The following is a 14800-nucleotide window of genomic DNA, read 5'->3' as shown; positions in this document are numbered from 1 at the left end:
GCTTACCCTTTTCTCACATGATATACTATGAACTATGGATTAAGGGCAACCAGCAGATTCTATATTCCTAGATTTCCAGAAAGCATTTCATATAGTGCCCTACTGCAGACTGTGAACGAAGGTGTGAGCATATGGAATAGGTTCCCAGACATGCGAAAGGCTGAAAAACTTCTTAAGCAACTGAACCCAGTACCTGGTCCTTGATGGCAAATGTTCGTCAGAGGCAAGGAAATCATCAGGAATGCCCCAGAGAAGTGTGATAGAACTGCTGTTATTTTCTATAACATAATTGGTCAGGTAAATAGGGTTGGTAGTTATCTGCTGTGGTTTGCTGGGGATGTGGTGAAGTTCTTTTGAGGATTGTGATAGCATAGGAAAATTGTTGTCTTTGGTTTATCTGTAAAGGAGACTGCATACAGGACACTAGTGCGACCTATTCCTGAGTTCTGCTTGAGTGTTTTGGATCTGTACCAGGTTGGATTAAAGAAAGACATTGAAGCAGTTCAGGGCAGCTAGATTTGTTACTGGTAAGTTAGAACAACACACAAGTGTTGCAGAGATACTTCAGGAATACAAATGGGAACCCCTGGAGAGAGCAACATTCTTTTTGATGAATACTATTGAGAAAATTTGGAGAACAGGTATTTGAAGCTGACTGCAGAACAATTCTACTGCCACCAATATAAATTTCACATAAGGCCAACAAATATAAGATACAAGAAATTGGGGCTCATAAGGAGACATATAGACAGCTTTTTTCCCTCACTTTATTTGCAAGTGAGACAGGAAGGGAAATGACAAGTAGTAGTCCAGGATACTCTCTGACATGCACTACATTGGTTTGCAGAGTATGTATGTAGAAGTTACATGGGAAAAAAAGGACCTGTCAGTTACCTTATGACTACTGAGTTCTCTTGATCTCATGCCATGTGACTTTTTCTTTTGGGGATTTATTTAAAAAGGCAGTTTGTGTCCCACCTCTACCAACAATTTTGGTCAGCTTGTGGAATCAAATCACAGCTGTGGTGAACTTGGTGACGTGAAAGGTGATTCTTCACACCAGGTGAGTTTGGCTAACACTTGGATGTTTGCTGTGCAGCAAGAGGGAGACGCATTAAACATTAAAACATGTCTCCAGAATTACTTTTACTCAGCAACAAAGTTTGCATGTTTTGAATCTTTCTGGCTGATCAAAACAGTGCCACACAAGAACTTTAACCTGGGACCTTTACCTTACATGAGCAGGTGCTCTACCATCTGAGCTACTCAAAAATGACTCGTGACCCACCCTCACAGCTTTATTTCTGCCAGCATCCCATCTCATGCCTTCCAATCTTCACAGATTTTCTCCTGCATATGTGCAGGACTGGTACTCCTGGGAGAAAGAATGTTGTGGAGACCTGACTCAGTCACAGCCTGAGGAGATAGTTTCCAGAATGAATTTTCACTCTGCAGCAGATTGTGAACTGGTCTGAAACATCCTGGAAGGTTAAAACTGTGCACTGGATCAGAACTCCATCCTAAGACCTATGCCTTATGTGGGCAAAAACCTCTACTGACTGAGCTGTCCAAACATGAGTCACAAGGTACCCTCACAGCTTTACTTCCACCAGCACCTCATCTTGTATCATTCAGACTTCAGGGAAGTTCTCCTGTGTAACTTGTGGAACTAGCACCCCTGGAAGAAAGGACATTGCAGAGAGGAGGTACTAGCAAAAGCAAAGTTATGGGGTCAAGTCATGAGCCATGCCTGGATAGCTCACTTGGTAGAGCACATAACTGTATCAGGCAAAGATCCCAGCTTCAAGTCCCAATTTGGTACACAGTGCTAGGGAGTTTGAAATCAGCACACACTCCACTGCAGAATGAAAATTCACTCGGGAAACAATCACCCAGGCTGCGGGTGAGCTGTATCTCCACAGTATCATTTCTTACAGGAGTGCTAGTCCCACATCTTATGGAGACAAACTTCTGTGGAATTTGGAAAGTAAGAGATAAGGTACTGCTTGAAGTAAAGCTGTGAGGGCAAGTTGTGAGTCATGCTTGGATAGCTCAGTCAGTAGAGCACTTACCCATGTAAGACAAAAATCCCAGTTTCGAGTCCCAGTCTGGCACACAATTTCAATCTGCCAGGAAGCTTCAAATTTGTGACTTGTGTTTGTAATATATGTTTTATAAAATGATTGAATTGGGTTCAGTTTTTTTAATAACCCTGCATATTTTGAAATCATCAGTCTAGTTAGAATTATCTCTTTGTCATGTGTGTGAAGAGAGAAGGATGTCTTGTGTAAAGTTCATTGTTAGTGCCCAAAATTCACTTTATCTGTGTTACTTCTTGTACATGTTACATTCATTTTTAGTGGTGCTCTTGCTATCAGATTTTACAGAAGAGCAGCTGCCCATTGAGGATCATTACCACTTTATAAAATTGTAAATTGGTTATATGTGTGTTCTCAGATCGGTAATTTGAGAGGAATTGTTCACTAACAGGCAATAAATCATTCTCCTTAGAGAATTTACTAACTTTCAGCATCACCTGAGGTAACATTCTTCACAACAATATTGCTATGTCTTGTCATACTTTCAACTGACATGCAGCATAGAGACTACAATAATTTAAGTATCTTAGACTTTCATTGTTGACTAAAATGTTTTGTCTGATTCTTCTATTCAGACAACAGCAAATAGTAATTCAGTCATTGACACCTTCCCATGTATCAGCAGATACAGCAGTTTAATAGACGTATTTGTAACTGCACATACTGTAATTTGGTATGCTGAATGTCTGCACAATGCACCATATTTTTTTGTAGTGTATAGCTCCATAGTCTATAGATTATAATTTGTTTCCACATTTTGTTGTCTGTGATAATATGTCTGTGAATTTAAAACATAAGAATTTACTCACAGGTAATTGAGAAATTTTTTATTTATGGAAAACTTAAACTGTGATTTGATATTAAGTATTTTCTTACCATTGTGTGAGAATTTGCACGTTATAAACTAACTGGAAGCAGTTTGTGTCCAGCCGTGTGGGAAGCATTGCTTTGAAATATCTAAATGATATTACACTTTCTATTTTGTAAATAGTGTGCACATTTTACATCATTTTTTGTTGTGATGACAAATTGTATCAGCTTCTAACAGTGCTTCATTTGTTTGCAGAAACATGGTACAACCAGCAAACCATTAAAACCTGTGAGGTTAGATTCAGAGGTAAGTTACTTATAATAGTGTTCAGAGGATAAATGGTCCACTCATTGGCCATTTCCTAGCTACTACTACAACTATTACTACTACTACTACAACTACTACTACTGATGTTACCACTGCCACTACTACCACCACTATTAGTACTTATAGAATTTCTCATCACCACCATCATCTTCTTCTGTGCTTACCAACCTGTTCGTAAAAATATACATTTGCAGATTTCTTACCAGACGAGGTGACTGAAAAAGTATTCAGTTCGAGATTTGTCTGGCCTTACAGGTAGTTTCTAATGCTAACAGCTCACTTACATTCCATATCTGACCTTTCATTTGCATGTTGCTTCCATGCTCTAGTTAGCACCATGGCGTCTTCTCAGCTGGCAGTCACAGATCGGCACAAAGCTTCTTTTGCACAAATAATCACTGTTTCAGCTTAGCAATAACTAGGTGCTTTATGGTCTTTGCTAAGCACTGTTTCAATAATTCAGTGATTTTATTTTATGTTATCATTTTCATTTGAAGTTACAGTGTTAAAGGTATCTTAACTATGGCTTGTAGAAGGATGTGCCTGCTGATCTGCACATTGCTGCCTGAGATTATTAATTGATTAATTTTAAACTTGCTACATTTCAAGAACATCATAATGGTGTAGCAATGTCAAGAGGTAGCTGATAGCGCTTTAAAAAAATTTCAAAAAAATAATGTACACTACTCAGTCTCTCGAAAATGTTTTGTACTTCATATCTGTGCAGGAATCTCAGTGTTAAGATTTATCTATCAAACTTCCAAATAGAATCTGGTGTAATTTGAAAATAATTGCAGTGTTTCTGTTTTCAAGTAAGTGAAATTTCATTTGTATCAAAATCTCTGTATTCTTCTGTAATTTCTTAACCTTAGGGCACCTTTAACATTGATTGTCTCTCCTAAAGATTATCAAAGTATTGTGTCTGTGAAGTAAAATACATTCTCATATAAAAGTTCTGAAAAATAATAAGTACAAATGTAGCATAAATGGTCTTGTCCAAAACTAAGATAGAACCATGTGCTAAAATAATGGAAAGTCCAGGTCGGAAATCCCCCCTGCGGGTCTGGGGTTTAGAATAGGCCCGAGGTATTCGTGCCTGTTGTAAGAGGTGAATAAAAGAAGTCTCAGTCATTTTGGCCTTTATGTGATGGTCCCTGTAGGATTTGACCTCCATTTTTCAAAATTTTCCGAAAGTGCAAGCCAATTGGGGAAGGGTGCCTTACATGGTGCATAGTGTCCATCATGCGCTGAGACCTCTCGCATCCTTTGTTGACATGGATCTGCACTGCCATTCATTCTCCAACTGTTGGGCGAGGTCACCCTCCTGCATGTGTTTTCCTCCATCCTCCTTGCAATATCGCTTTCTGCACTGCCGACGATAATGGACTTCTTAGCTCATTGGAGCCTGATATCCAGCACGGTAGCCAGTCCATTGTGGTGGGGCCACCATGTACCCTGTTGGTTGTAGTAGCTCACAGGGATCACTCTGCTGATGCCTGCACCATTAACTCACCATGTATGCCAAGGAGTAGATGCCCGTCACCCTGGGGCATTGGGACTCCCAGCAATGGACACCCTGCCAGGTGGCCTTTGCTGTGGCTGAGTGATGCCCATGGCAAGGGAACCTGGTTGGATGGGGTGGCATCAGTGTGGATGACACGCCATGAAGTGTAGTACATCATCTCTTGCTGGTAGTCAAACACCAGCAGTCTCTAAGTGGTCAAGGTCAAACTTCAGTGCTAATAAATGTGACCCCAAATCATCGAGCTCAACAGTGGTATAAGCACCACCCTTCCCTACGGCACCTAATAGCCTTTAAGCGGCTTCGTGCTCGCGTTCACCAGCTTATAAAACAATGGAAACAGGTGTGTTGGGAGAGGTACTTATTGACCATTGGGTGCCATACGTCACCTTCCCAAGTCTGGACGTAGATCAGATGTCTTTTTTGTAGCAGACCCCAACAGGCATCCCTGGCATTAACGTCAATGGTGTGTTATCTACCAATGCACACGCAGTTGGCGAGTGTTTTGCTGAGCACTATGCTTGGCATACCGCCCAGCCTCTCGCATCCTCAAATGGTACCATCATTCCAGTGCTCAAACTCAGTCAAAACCTACTTGATGTGGATAGCTACCGGCTCATCCGGCTCACCAACTTTCTTTGTAAGCTGCTGTAACATATGGTGTGTTGGCGGTTAGGTTGGGTGCTGGAGTCACGTGGCTTACTGGCTCCATGTCAGGGCGGCTTCCAACAGGGTCACTCTATCACTGATAGTCTTGTGTCCCTCAAGTCTGCCGTCTGAACAACATTTTTCTGATGCCAACATCTGGTTGCCGCCTTTTTTGACTTACATAAAACATATGACACGACCTGGCGACATCATATCCTTGCCCTATTGTATGAGTGGGCTCTCTGGGTCCCATGCCCAATTTTTATCCAAAACTTCATGTCACTTCGTACTTTCAATGTCCAAGTTGGTGCTTCCCATATTGCCCCCCATATCCAGGAGAATGGGGTCCAGCAGGGCTCTGTATTGAGTGTGTCTCTATTTTTAGTGACCATTAACACTCTAGCAGCTGCTGTAGGGCTGTCGCTCTCACCTTCGCTGTATGCGGATGACTTCTGCATTTTGTACTGCTCCTCCAGTACTGAGGGTGCCTACAGGGAACCATTCACAAGGCGCAGTCATCGGCTCTAACCCACAGCTTCCAGTTTTCAGCTGCAAAGTCATGTGTCATGCATTTCTGTCGGCATCGCACCATTCATCCAGAACCAGAACTTTACCTTAATGATGATCCACTCACTGTAGTGGAGACATATCGATTCTTAGGACTGGTTTTCGACACCCGATTGACTTGATTACCTCACCTTCGCCAGCTTAAGCGAAAGTGCTGGCAGCACCCCAATGCCTTCTGCTGCCTGAGCGACACTGACTGGGGTGCAGATCGCTCTAAGCTGCTGTAGCTCTACAGATCCCATGTTGAATCCTGCCTTGACTATGGGAGTCTGGTTTACAGTTCGGTGGCACCCTCAACGTTGCGTTTCCTCAACCCAGTGCAGCACAGTGGCATTCGCCTAGCGACGGGAGCTTTTAGAACGAGTCTGGTGACCAGTGTCCTGGTGGAGGCTGGAGTCCCTCCACTATGAATGTGTGGAAGTCTTCCATGCAATCCTCTCACAGGGAATCAGTTGTCCTCTGCTGGCTCTGCATTGGCCTTACGTGGCTAACGCTTGGTTACCCCTGTGTCACAAGGACCCACCTTGGTGTTGCTGTGGCTCACAAATGACAGTCGTCCACCTCTTGCTGGACTGCCCACTTTTAGCTGCTCTGCGGCGGACTTTTACCTTTCCCAGCACCCTGCCTTCGGTGTTGGGCGACAATGCCCCAACAGCAGCTTTAGTTTTATGTTTTATTCTTGAGGGTGGGTTTTATCATTTGGTCTAAGTTTTAACGCATGTCCTTTGTCCCTGTGTGTCCTCCACCCTAGTGTCTTTAGGGTGGAGGTTTTAATGTGCTGCAGAGTGGCTGGCTTCTTCTTTTTTTCTCATGGTCAGCCAGCCATGGTAACCTGCTCTCTGGTTTTGATCTCTTCTACGTGTTTCTTGCATCTCTCTGTGGTTTTCTTGTCTGATTTTGTCCATTTTAGTGTTTGTTGCCCTTCTGTCATTCTTGTGGTTTTCTCCTTTCTTCCAACTGTGTTTTGTATGCCTCAATTATTTTACTCCCACCCTTGTGGAATTACTTCAATTGGAACAAAGGGTCAATGACCTAGCAGTTTGCCCCCCCCCCCCCCCCACCCCCCCACCCTTTTAAACCAACCAATCAACCAGGTCGGGATATCAATGATTACATAAAGAATAGACTGCTACTGACCATAAAGATGACACACTGAATTGCAGACAGGCACAATAAAAAGGCTGTTACATGCTAAGCACATGATTGCTATCTCTGGCTTCTCAGGTCTGAGTAGCTAGAAATAGCAGTCATGTATATGAGAGGTGTGCTTGCTGGTGTGGATGTGTCTGTGTTTCTCTTTTCTCATGCAGGCTTCGCCGAAGGTTTAGTGTGTAACCATCTTTTCATTGTGCCTGTCTGCAACTCAATGTGTCATCTTTATGGTGAGTAGCAATCTATCCTTCATAATTTTAGGTAACATATCTTGTTATAACAAACTGATATAAATTTTTTAAAAACAGATAAAAGAAGAGTGGATTAAAATCCAAATTCAGCTATTAAGATACTGACTGCCCATTATACAATGGTCAGTTCATTGATTGCAGGACTCTCTTCTACAGTCAATTAAATATATTTCTTGTCGTAAGTCCAGTGTTATTGCAATTTGAGAATTACATTACCTACAGTGGAGGAAGCTGGCATTTTAAAAACATATATTGTTGAATTCCAGTATTATCACAATAGCTTAGATATTCAGAAATCTCTCAGCCTGTCTCTCCTTTTTTCTGTCAGAATCATTTGTGTAGTGTCTCCTGAAATCGACAGCTATTCATTTTCCCAAATATACATGCTGGTACTATTTCAAGGGAGCAGTTTCTCTCTCACTATGTACATGAGCCATTAGTTAATGCAGGAAATGTAGACTAGCAATAGCATGCCAGCTTTCAGTGTAGTAGGATAAATGTAGCCTCGCTTTTGCTATCCATGATGCAGATGCTGTTCAGTGTGGTTCTCCATTTGTACATAGCATAGGAAAGCATAATACTAAAATGTCATTTAAATTTTTCAGGAACAGGCCAAGATAGCAAAAACTGGTTTGGAAATGAAACTCATATCATCGGAGATGGATGCTGAGACAGACAAGTGGCAGGAAAGTGGATCAGCGCTGGAAGAGAACAACGACATTGTGAAGCGTGCCAAAAATATGTCTTCCATGGCATTTTCCATGTATCAGTTCACAAGAGGTGAAGGAGCGTTAAAGACAACACAAGACCTCTTTACACAGGCAGAATACTTTGCTGAGGAGGCAAATCGCTTGTATAAAGTTGTAAGACAGTTTTCATACCAGGTAATAACTTTTTTTAATTAATTTAATTTTGTAAGTTATTGCATGTTTTTCATTAACTTTTGAGACATGTATCGAATGTTGATTAATATCTAATGAGGAAACACTGTTTAAGGGCTATAAATAATGTGCTGTAAATGTTAATGAAGGTATAGTAAAAAATATAGAATTTTTAAAAAATTATGAATTCCTATTTTCCATATCAAAATTTGCTTTAGTTACTGCTCATGCTTAAGACATGTAATAAAAATGGTTCACTGTACCAGGTAAATTTTTCATTCTTAATTAATTTTATTTTGTTGTATAAATCATCTATTAGAATATTACAACCTGTAACCTCCCCCTCACTTACCGACCTTAATGACAGTGAAAAATGAAACCGCGTGTACCTAATGGGAGTTTTGGAAAAGCAATCGTCACCGAAGTTAACCTGTCGGTAAAGAGGGAGGAAAGGGTTACATCTAAATGAAAGGAAATGTGCTAATGAAACTGGTGGAAATTAATTTTGAAAAGGGGTAAAGTTAATAAAGAAGGTAAATGTGCAGCCGTTACGTTAACAATTAAGTAGCGGTAATTAGGTATTTGAGATTTGGGGAAATCACGGTCGCCAGTCCTAAGGACAATTACTATAGTAACTGAAAAAGAAAGATTATTACACATATAATTAGCACTAGAAGCGTGGCAACTGAAGGTTGACACGTGTAGTGTGAAAACTGAAAGTTTGTCAGAAGTAATAAATTTCGCTACACCCTGACTTAATTTAGCAAAAGAATTAATAAAAACGGAAAATCGAAAGTTAATTTAGTGACTGAAGTTAATAGTGAGCTTTCTTTCTGAAGCACATCGAAATTCAGTAAAATACAGTTAGTCTTGGACTACCTCAACAATCGTTTCAAAAGCTACTTGAATCTACGCAATTTAGAAATAAGAGATTTAACTTTGATCTTGAATTAAATGATTCTGAACAATTAACAATAGTAAAATGTAGTACGTACCAAGCTGAGCTGCAGTCACAGGTAAGCTAAAATACGATAACAAAACTCGCACTCTTAATTTGTGCTTGTGTAATCTGAATATTGAAGCCAGCTATGAATACCTTTGAGATTAAAGCAGTGAAATGATGTTACTTTAATGCTGGCGTCTGAATTTCAACGACACTCGGGTTCATTCCGGAAAAGGAAGGGACCCTGCTTGGTAATGCAATTGGGACAATGAGCAACAAAGGTTCATGCTAAGTTGCTGTAATTTTGCGAGGCAAATGGAACAAGATTAAAAGCTGAGGTCTGCCATACAGTTCTAAAACTTTACGTGCTTCCAGTCTTCCTTGTTGGTTGATTGAAGGTTCGAAGCCGTCGATCGAGGAGGTGGCGACAGTCACTCATTGTCGGCCGTCGCTGTTGCAGAAGCTGGATGTTGGCGCGCCTTCTTCTCGACACGGTCACCAGGCGAAACGGGCTCTTGATGTGCGCCAGCTAATGCTTCCCGTCCGCGACACCATGTCAGAAACTATCATCGCGAGTCGAGCGCAATTACATGCTGCCAAACCCCGAAAGCGCGGCAACTCGCGGGAGCGTCGCACAACACACCTGCTCCACTCGCTACTCCCGCCAGACCCTCACTGCTCTGCCCGCGCTCCACGCGGCAGAGTTAACACTACCAAAGATCCTACACACTTTGATTCTTCACACGACCTATCGACGTAATCGTTCGATATCAGTTTTCCCTAGGCAAGACCCAGCGTAAAAATACAAATACTCTTTACACAACAAACCAATTATACATCAACATAAGTGCATAAATATATATATACAAACAGTAAAACAATTACAATATATAAAGAGACAGAAATGTCATATCTTGAGGTAACAAAACAAGGAAAAAAAAATAATAGTACAATAGATGGAAATAGGAGGATATCCATTTCCGGCGTTACACGCGCCCCACATTGTCTGAGGATGTTCGTGTAACGTAAACAGACTCAGAAAATGTCCCAAAAAAGAAACAGCGGAAATGCATATGCTCAAAACATCAACAAAATTTAGCATTCGTCTAATTAACCATAAATCAATTTTTTAGACCATAATAATTGAGTGGAGACACTCCTAATCTTATTCCACTCTGTCATCTTGATCAAAATAAAACAGGTTGACAACATATTAAAATTCATAGAAAACATAGAAAATGGTTTAGCTATTCCAAAATCATTAAAATTCGTAACACTATGAGAAATGGAATACTATTTGCAAAATTAATTAGACTGCATGGTCATAAAAACAGGTAGATCAAAATACGCAAATTAATTATTAATTACATAGAATACACATTTTATATAACCTTTTCATAATTATTATCTCGTCATGAGATTCCACTTAACGCTAAACAAGAAAATAATATACAGCAGATCGAAAAAAAACATAAATATTGACAGTAGAATTCTTTCAGCTGTCCAGGAAGAAAAACAATTCCGCCTTCCGTACTCGCAAGTACAAAGAATGCCGACAGCGGCCCAAGAGCCAACAGCGGCACAAGAGCCGACAGCGGCTCGCCTCGCCAGTATTGTTGCGCCCGCGTGTGCGGCACGCTTGATCTCACTCGCCCTTGTGACGGCGTTTCCAGAACGTCCGTTTCACTGAATTCTTTCGGAAAAACTCACTCCCGAGTAATCTCAAGGAGTCCATAAACACTATCACAGTGGATAACTCAACACTGTCCATCATCACACATGTACAAGCCTGAAACTTAAAACAGCGTCTAAGTACATCGGCAGTGACTAGTAAAACACATATTCATGAATTCTTACAGCTAGTTACAAAATCATATTTACATTGCTTAATCTACTGTGACTCAGCTGAAAACTTAAACTAGCAGCTTGGATTTTTCAGTTGATTAGATCATGATTAAATTGATTAAAATTAAATTGATTAATCAAAATTAATTACTTATTAATTACAACTTCTTTAATGACCTTGCCTTCTTGGCAATCTAGCAAACCTTAAATCTTACACTCTCTATTTACATATTGTACAAATTACCCATTGTGTGGTATTAATCGATCCTAGGTTGGTACAATTTCAAGTCTACAATATTCCGTAAGCATTTGTGTGAGGCATACCAATGACTTTATATGGTCCATTATAAACAAACTTAAATTTAGAGTTTTCATGGTCTATCTCGCTCGATTTCTCATGAGCTTTTACAAGTACTAAGTCTCCGATTGCAAACTTAGCAAAACGCGCTTTAGCGTCATGACGACGTATGCGAGCATCGGCTTTTAGCTTCATTACTTCTCGCAAACAATCTTTTTTCACACCAATACTAATGTTAATCCGTGGAGGGAATTTGATTATCTCTTCCAATTCACTTTCTACACTTTTGTCAATGCCGAAATTCCTCATGTTATGGCAGTTCAAACTCATTCCTACGTCAATGTCATCCGGCCAGTTAACAATGTGTATAGGCTGGTATTGCCTATGCACACCGTCTCCTGCCTCGTCAAAACTAACTACTATTGTTTTATCTTGGGACGTACATGTCAACGATTTTGCTTTCGCAGTTAATCACTGCACGGTACTTTAATAGCCAATCTAACCCGATAATTACTTCCGTAGTTAAGTCTGGCACGACGACAAACTCTTGTTCAAATCGTTCCCCACATATCTCGAAGTTGACAAAAATCTGTTTTGTGACCGGTTTACTGGCCTTCCCAGTAGCACCGATAATTTTCACTCCTGTTACTGGCATAACTACGATGCCAGGTCTGTCTTTCAGTAACTCAAATATTTTCCCAGATACAGCACTCAATTCTGCACCGGTGTCAATCAACACGTTTAGTTGTAGGTCGTGCATATTAACAGACACTACTATCTGTCTACACTTGTCCTCGACTGTTTCTTTATTTTCCCACAGTAAATCCTCGTCTATATCCAGGTCATTCCAGAAAAAACCATCCGGCTTTGATCCTAAATCCGGTTTATCTGGCGGCTTTTTCAGCCTCTGTTCACATACAGTTTTAATTTCAACAAGTTTGTCCTGAGGCTTAGTCTGTAGCTTCGCCTCCAATACCGAAACCTTTTCCTGTAACTCGTCAACTAGTGAGTGTTGCTTTGCTATCAATTCACTAATTGTCACCTTTGTTGATTCCTCTTTGGCCAGATTGATCTCATCTGCCAATCTACCTGGAGAATTGTGCCCAGTAGTATCTGCAATTACTTCCTCTGGATCTGCGCAACCCACACTGCTACCGTCTGACCGTATAACGTCAGCTCTAACCTCGTACACGCTGTAATCTACGTGCTTTTCTACCAATCGTGTCCGGCTATCACTAAAATTTTCGTAATCTTTCTCCTTAATACTCTCGCAATATTTAAACTGGAGGTTTGCGTCGGATGGGTCGGCTACTTCTACCACTACAACTTTCGGTAAAGTCTGCCGGTTAGGGCCAGAACTTTCCGTTACTACTTCAACATTCAATTCCTGCGGGACGAAACACGACGCATCTTGCTCGTGCTCCCCATTAACATCAACTATTTCTGGTAAAGTCTGCCGGTTAGGGCCAGAACTTTCCAACACTTTACAAATACTATCTTCCTGTGGGACGAGACGCGGCAAATTCTGCCCGCGCTCTCCATAAATACTTCTCCCGTACAGGCCCCTATAATCTCTTAGTTCGTCGTATAAGCGACCGAACTGCCTTAACCAGACCTCATCCCTCTCTGCATCCCCTCGCTCGATGACGGATGTTTTATCCGACATCTGATCTTCTCTCAACAATTGCGAATCATTCTTAAACTCAATCTCCAGTTCCGCTGTGGGTATTACAGCTGCCACTTTATAATCGATTTCCGGAACACTACTTAAATTGTTCTCACTGACAGTGAATGTACTTCCTACTGCCGTGTCTACAGCTGATCTACTACTTGTGGGCGCACTCCTTTCTCCTAACACTGGCACACTCTCCCGCCGTTGATTATTCCATACGGAATTTTCATAACGACGACACCTGGGTTTTCTCCTGTTATTGGGCCGCCAAAATTTCTCCACGCCCGGTCGGCCCCTTACCGGCGTGGCTAATGGTTTCCCTGTCTCGTCCCAGCAGATAAGCTCCCCGGATGCTGCTGAGGCGGCTGATCACACCCTCTGGCGTTATTACTATTCTGCGCAGCCCGTATCACGCTAGTATGATACTGGTTTCCGTCATTCCGGTTATTATTTGCATTGTACCGATTGTTATTACGGTCCGAACCATTATTGTTGTTGCTGCCATGGTTGCGGTATGCATTATTCCCATGGTTATCGTTGGTGTGGTTGCTGTGGTACCCGTTGTTGTTACCACGGCCTCTACCACTGTCGCGATTATTGCGCCAATTGTCCTCGTCCTCCACTCTTTCCAGGAAATCATTTATTGTCCTGTAATTGCTTCCTACGTAGCGTTTTGTATCATCTGGAAGCTTTTTGTAGAGTTCCCAGACTATTTCGGATTCCGTGCGGCGATCACGCAAATATTCCAACTTGCGGATCCAGCCCTCACAAAACTCCCTCATCGAACCGCGCGAATTCGCATCGAAAGGCCTCGATATGACAAATTCGCGCCAGACACTTTGCTGTTTTTGCTCTGACCAGTATTCAGCCAGAAACAAATTTTTAAACTCGTCAAAAGTCATGTTCGTAATGTTGAGGTTTAGGCCCCAACGTTTGGCATCACCAGCCAACACATCAATAACCGCATTAATTTTTCTCTCATTAGTCCATGATCTGGGTAAAACTCTTTCACAATTTTTAATGAAATCCGTCGGGTGTATACCGCCTTTTTTCAAGGGGTCGAACCGCTCCTCTTTCGTCAACAACTCCGAACTATGTGCACAGATTGGCACATAGCTCTGTTTTTCGTCAAGTTTCTTTTCTAATTCCGACACTCTCGTAATTACTTGGCAAGTGGTTGTCGCAAGCGTTTCCACTTCCCTCTTTTTCTCTTCGCAGGTATTAGCCTGCTCCCTCACTTTAGTGTCTACTTCGGACACTAAAGCCTTTAAAGTTTCCACCTTCTGTTGATCCTCTTTTTTCACTAATTGAATTTGTTCTGTCACCTTATTCTCGATGATCGGAGCAACTGCTTCTCCTACACTTTTCTCGATTCTGCTAATTTCGGAATCAAAACGAGTATTTATGCTCGCAATTTCCGCCTGAACGCCTATCATTTCCTGTTTAAGATTACCGATTTCGGTATTAATTACAACAATATCTTCTTTGATTTTATCAACTTTTGTATTAACAACTCCAACATTGTTGTTAACAACATTAATAGCTTTGTTCTGATTGTCTAGCTTTCGTTCAATCTTTTCAGACTGAGCTTCTTGCTTGGCAGACAGAGCTATAATTTCTGCCGATTGACTCTTGATTTCATTAATCAAAACATTCAATAAATCAGTTAAACTCCCGGAGACTACCGGTTTTACTTCCGTAGCTGGTTCCTCTATACATGTTCCCCCGTATTCATCATCAAGGGGTACAGATTTGATTTTCGCTTCCGATTCCGAAACATTTTC

At 41.3% G+C, this 14800-nt stretch overlaps 1 protein-coding gene across 1 annotated transcript in view; it reads left to right on the top strand.

Annotated features, from left to right (window-relative positions):
• The window catches only part of LOC124616098 (alpha-catulin), a 185853-nt gene that overhangs the window by 131696 nt on the left and 39357 nt on the right, over positions 1–14800 (top strand). The window contains exons 7-8 of the mRNA XM_047144355.1: positions 3166–3216; positions 7983–8261. Coding sequence (XP_047000311.1) covers positions 3166–3216; positions 7983–8261 — 330 coding nt within the window. The remainder of the gene's footprint in view (positions 1–3165; positions 3217–7982; positions 8262–14800) is intronic.

Source organism: Schistocerca americana, chromosome 5 (genome assembly GCF_021461395.2).
Source record: "Schistocerca americana isolate TAMUIC-IGC-003095 chromosome 5, iqSchAmer2.1, whole genome shotgun sequence".
NCBI classification, from domain to species: Eukaryota; Metazoa; Arthropoda; class Insecta; order Orthoptera; family Acrididae; genus Schistocerca; species Schistocerca americana.
The sequence above is the reverse complement of the archived record's forward strand: the minus strand, read 5'-3'. Positions and strand labels throughout refer to the sequence as shown.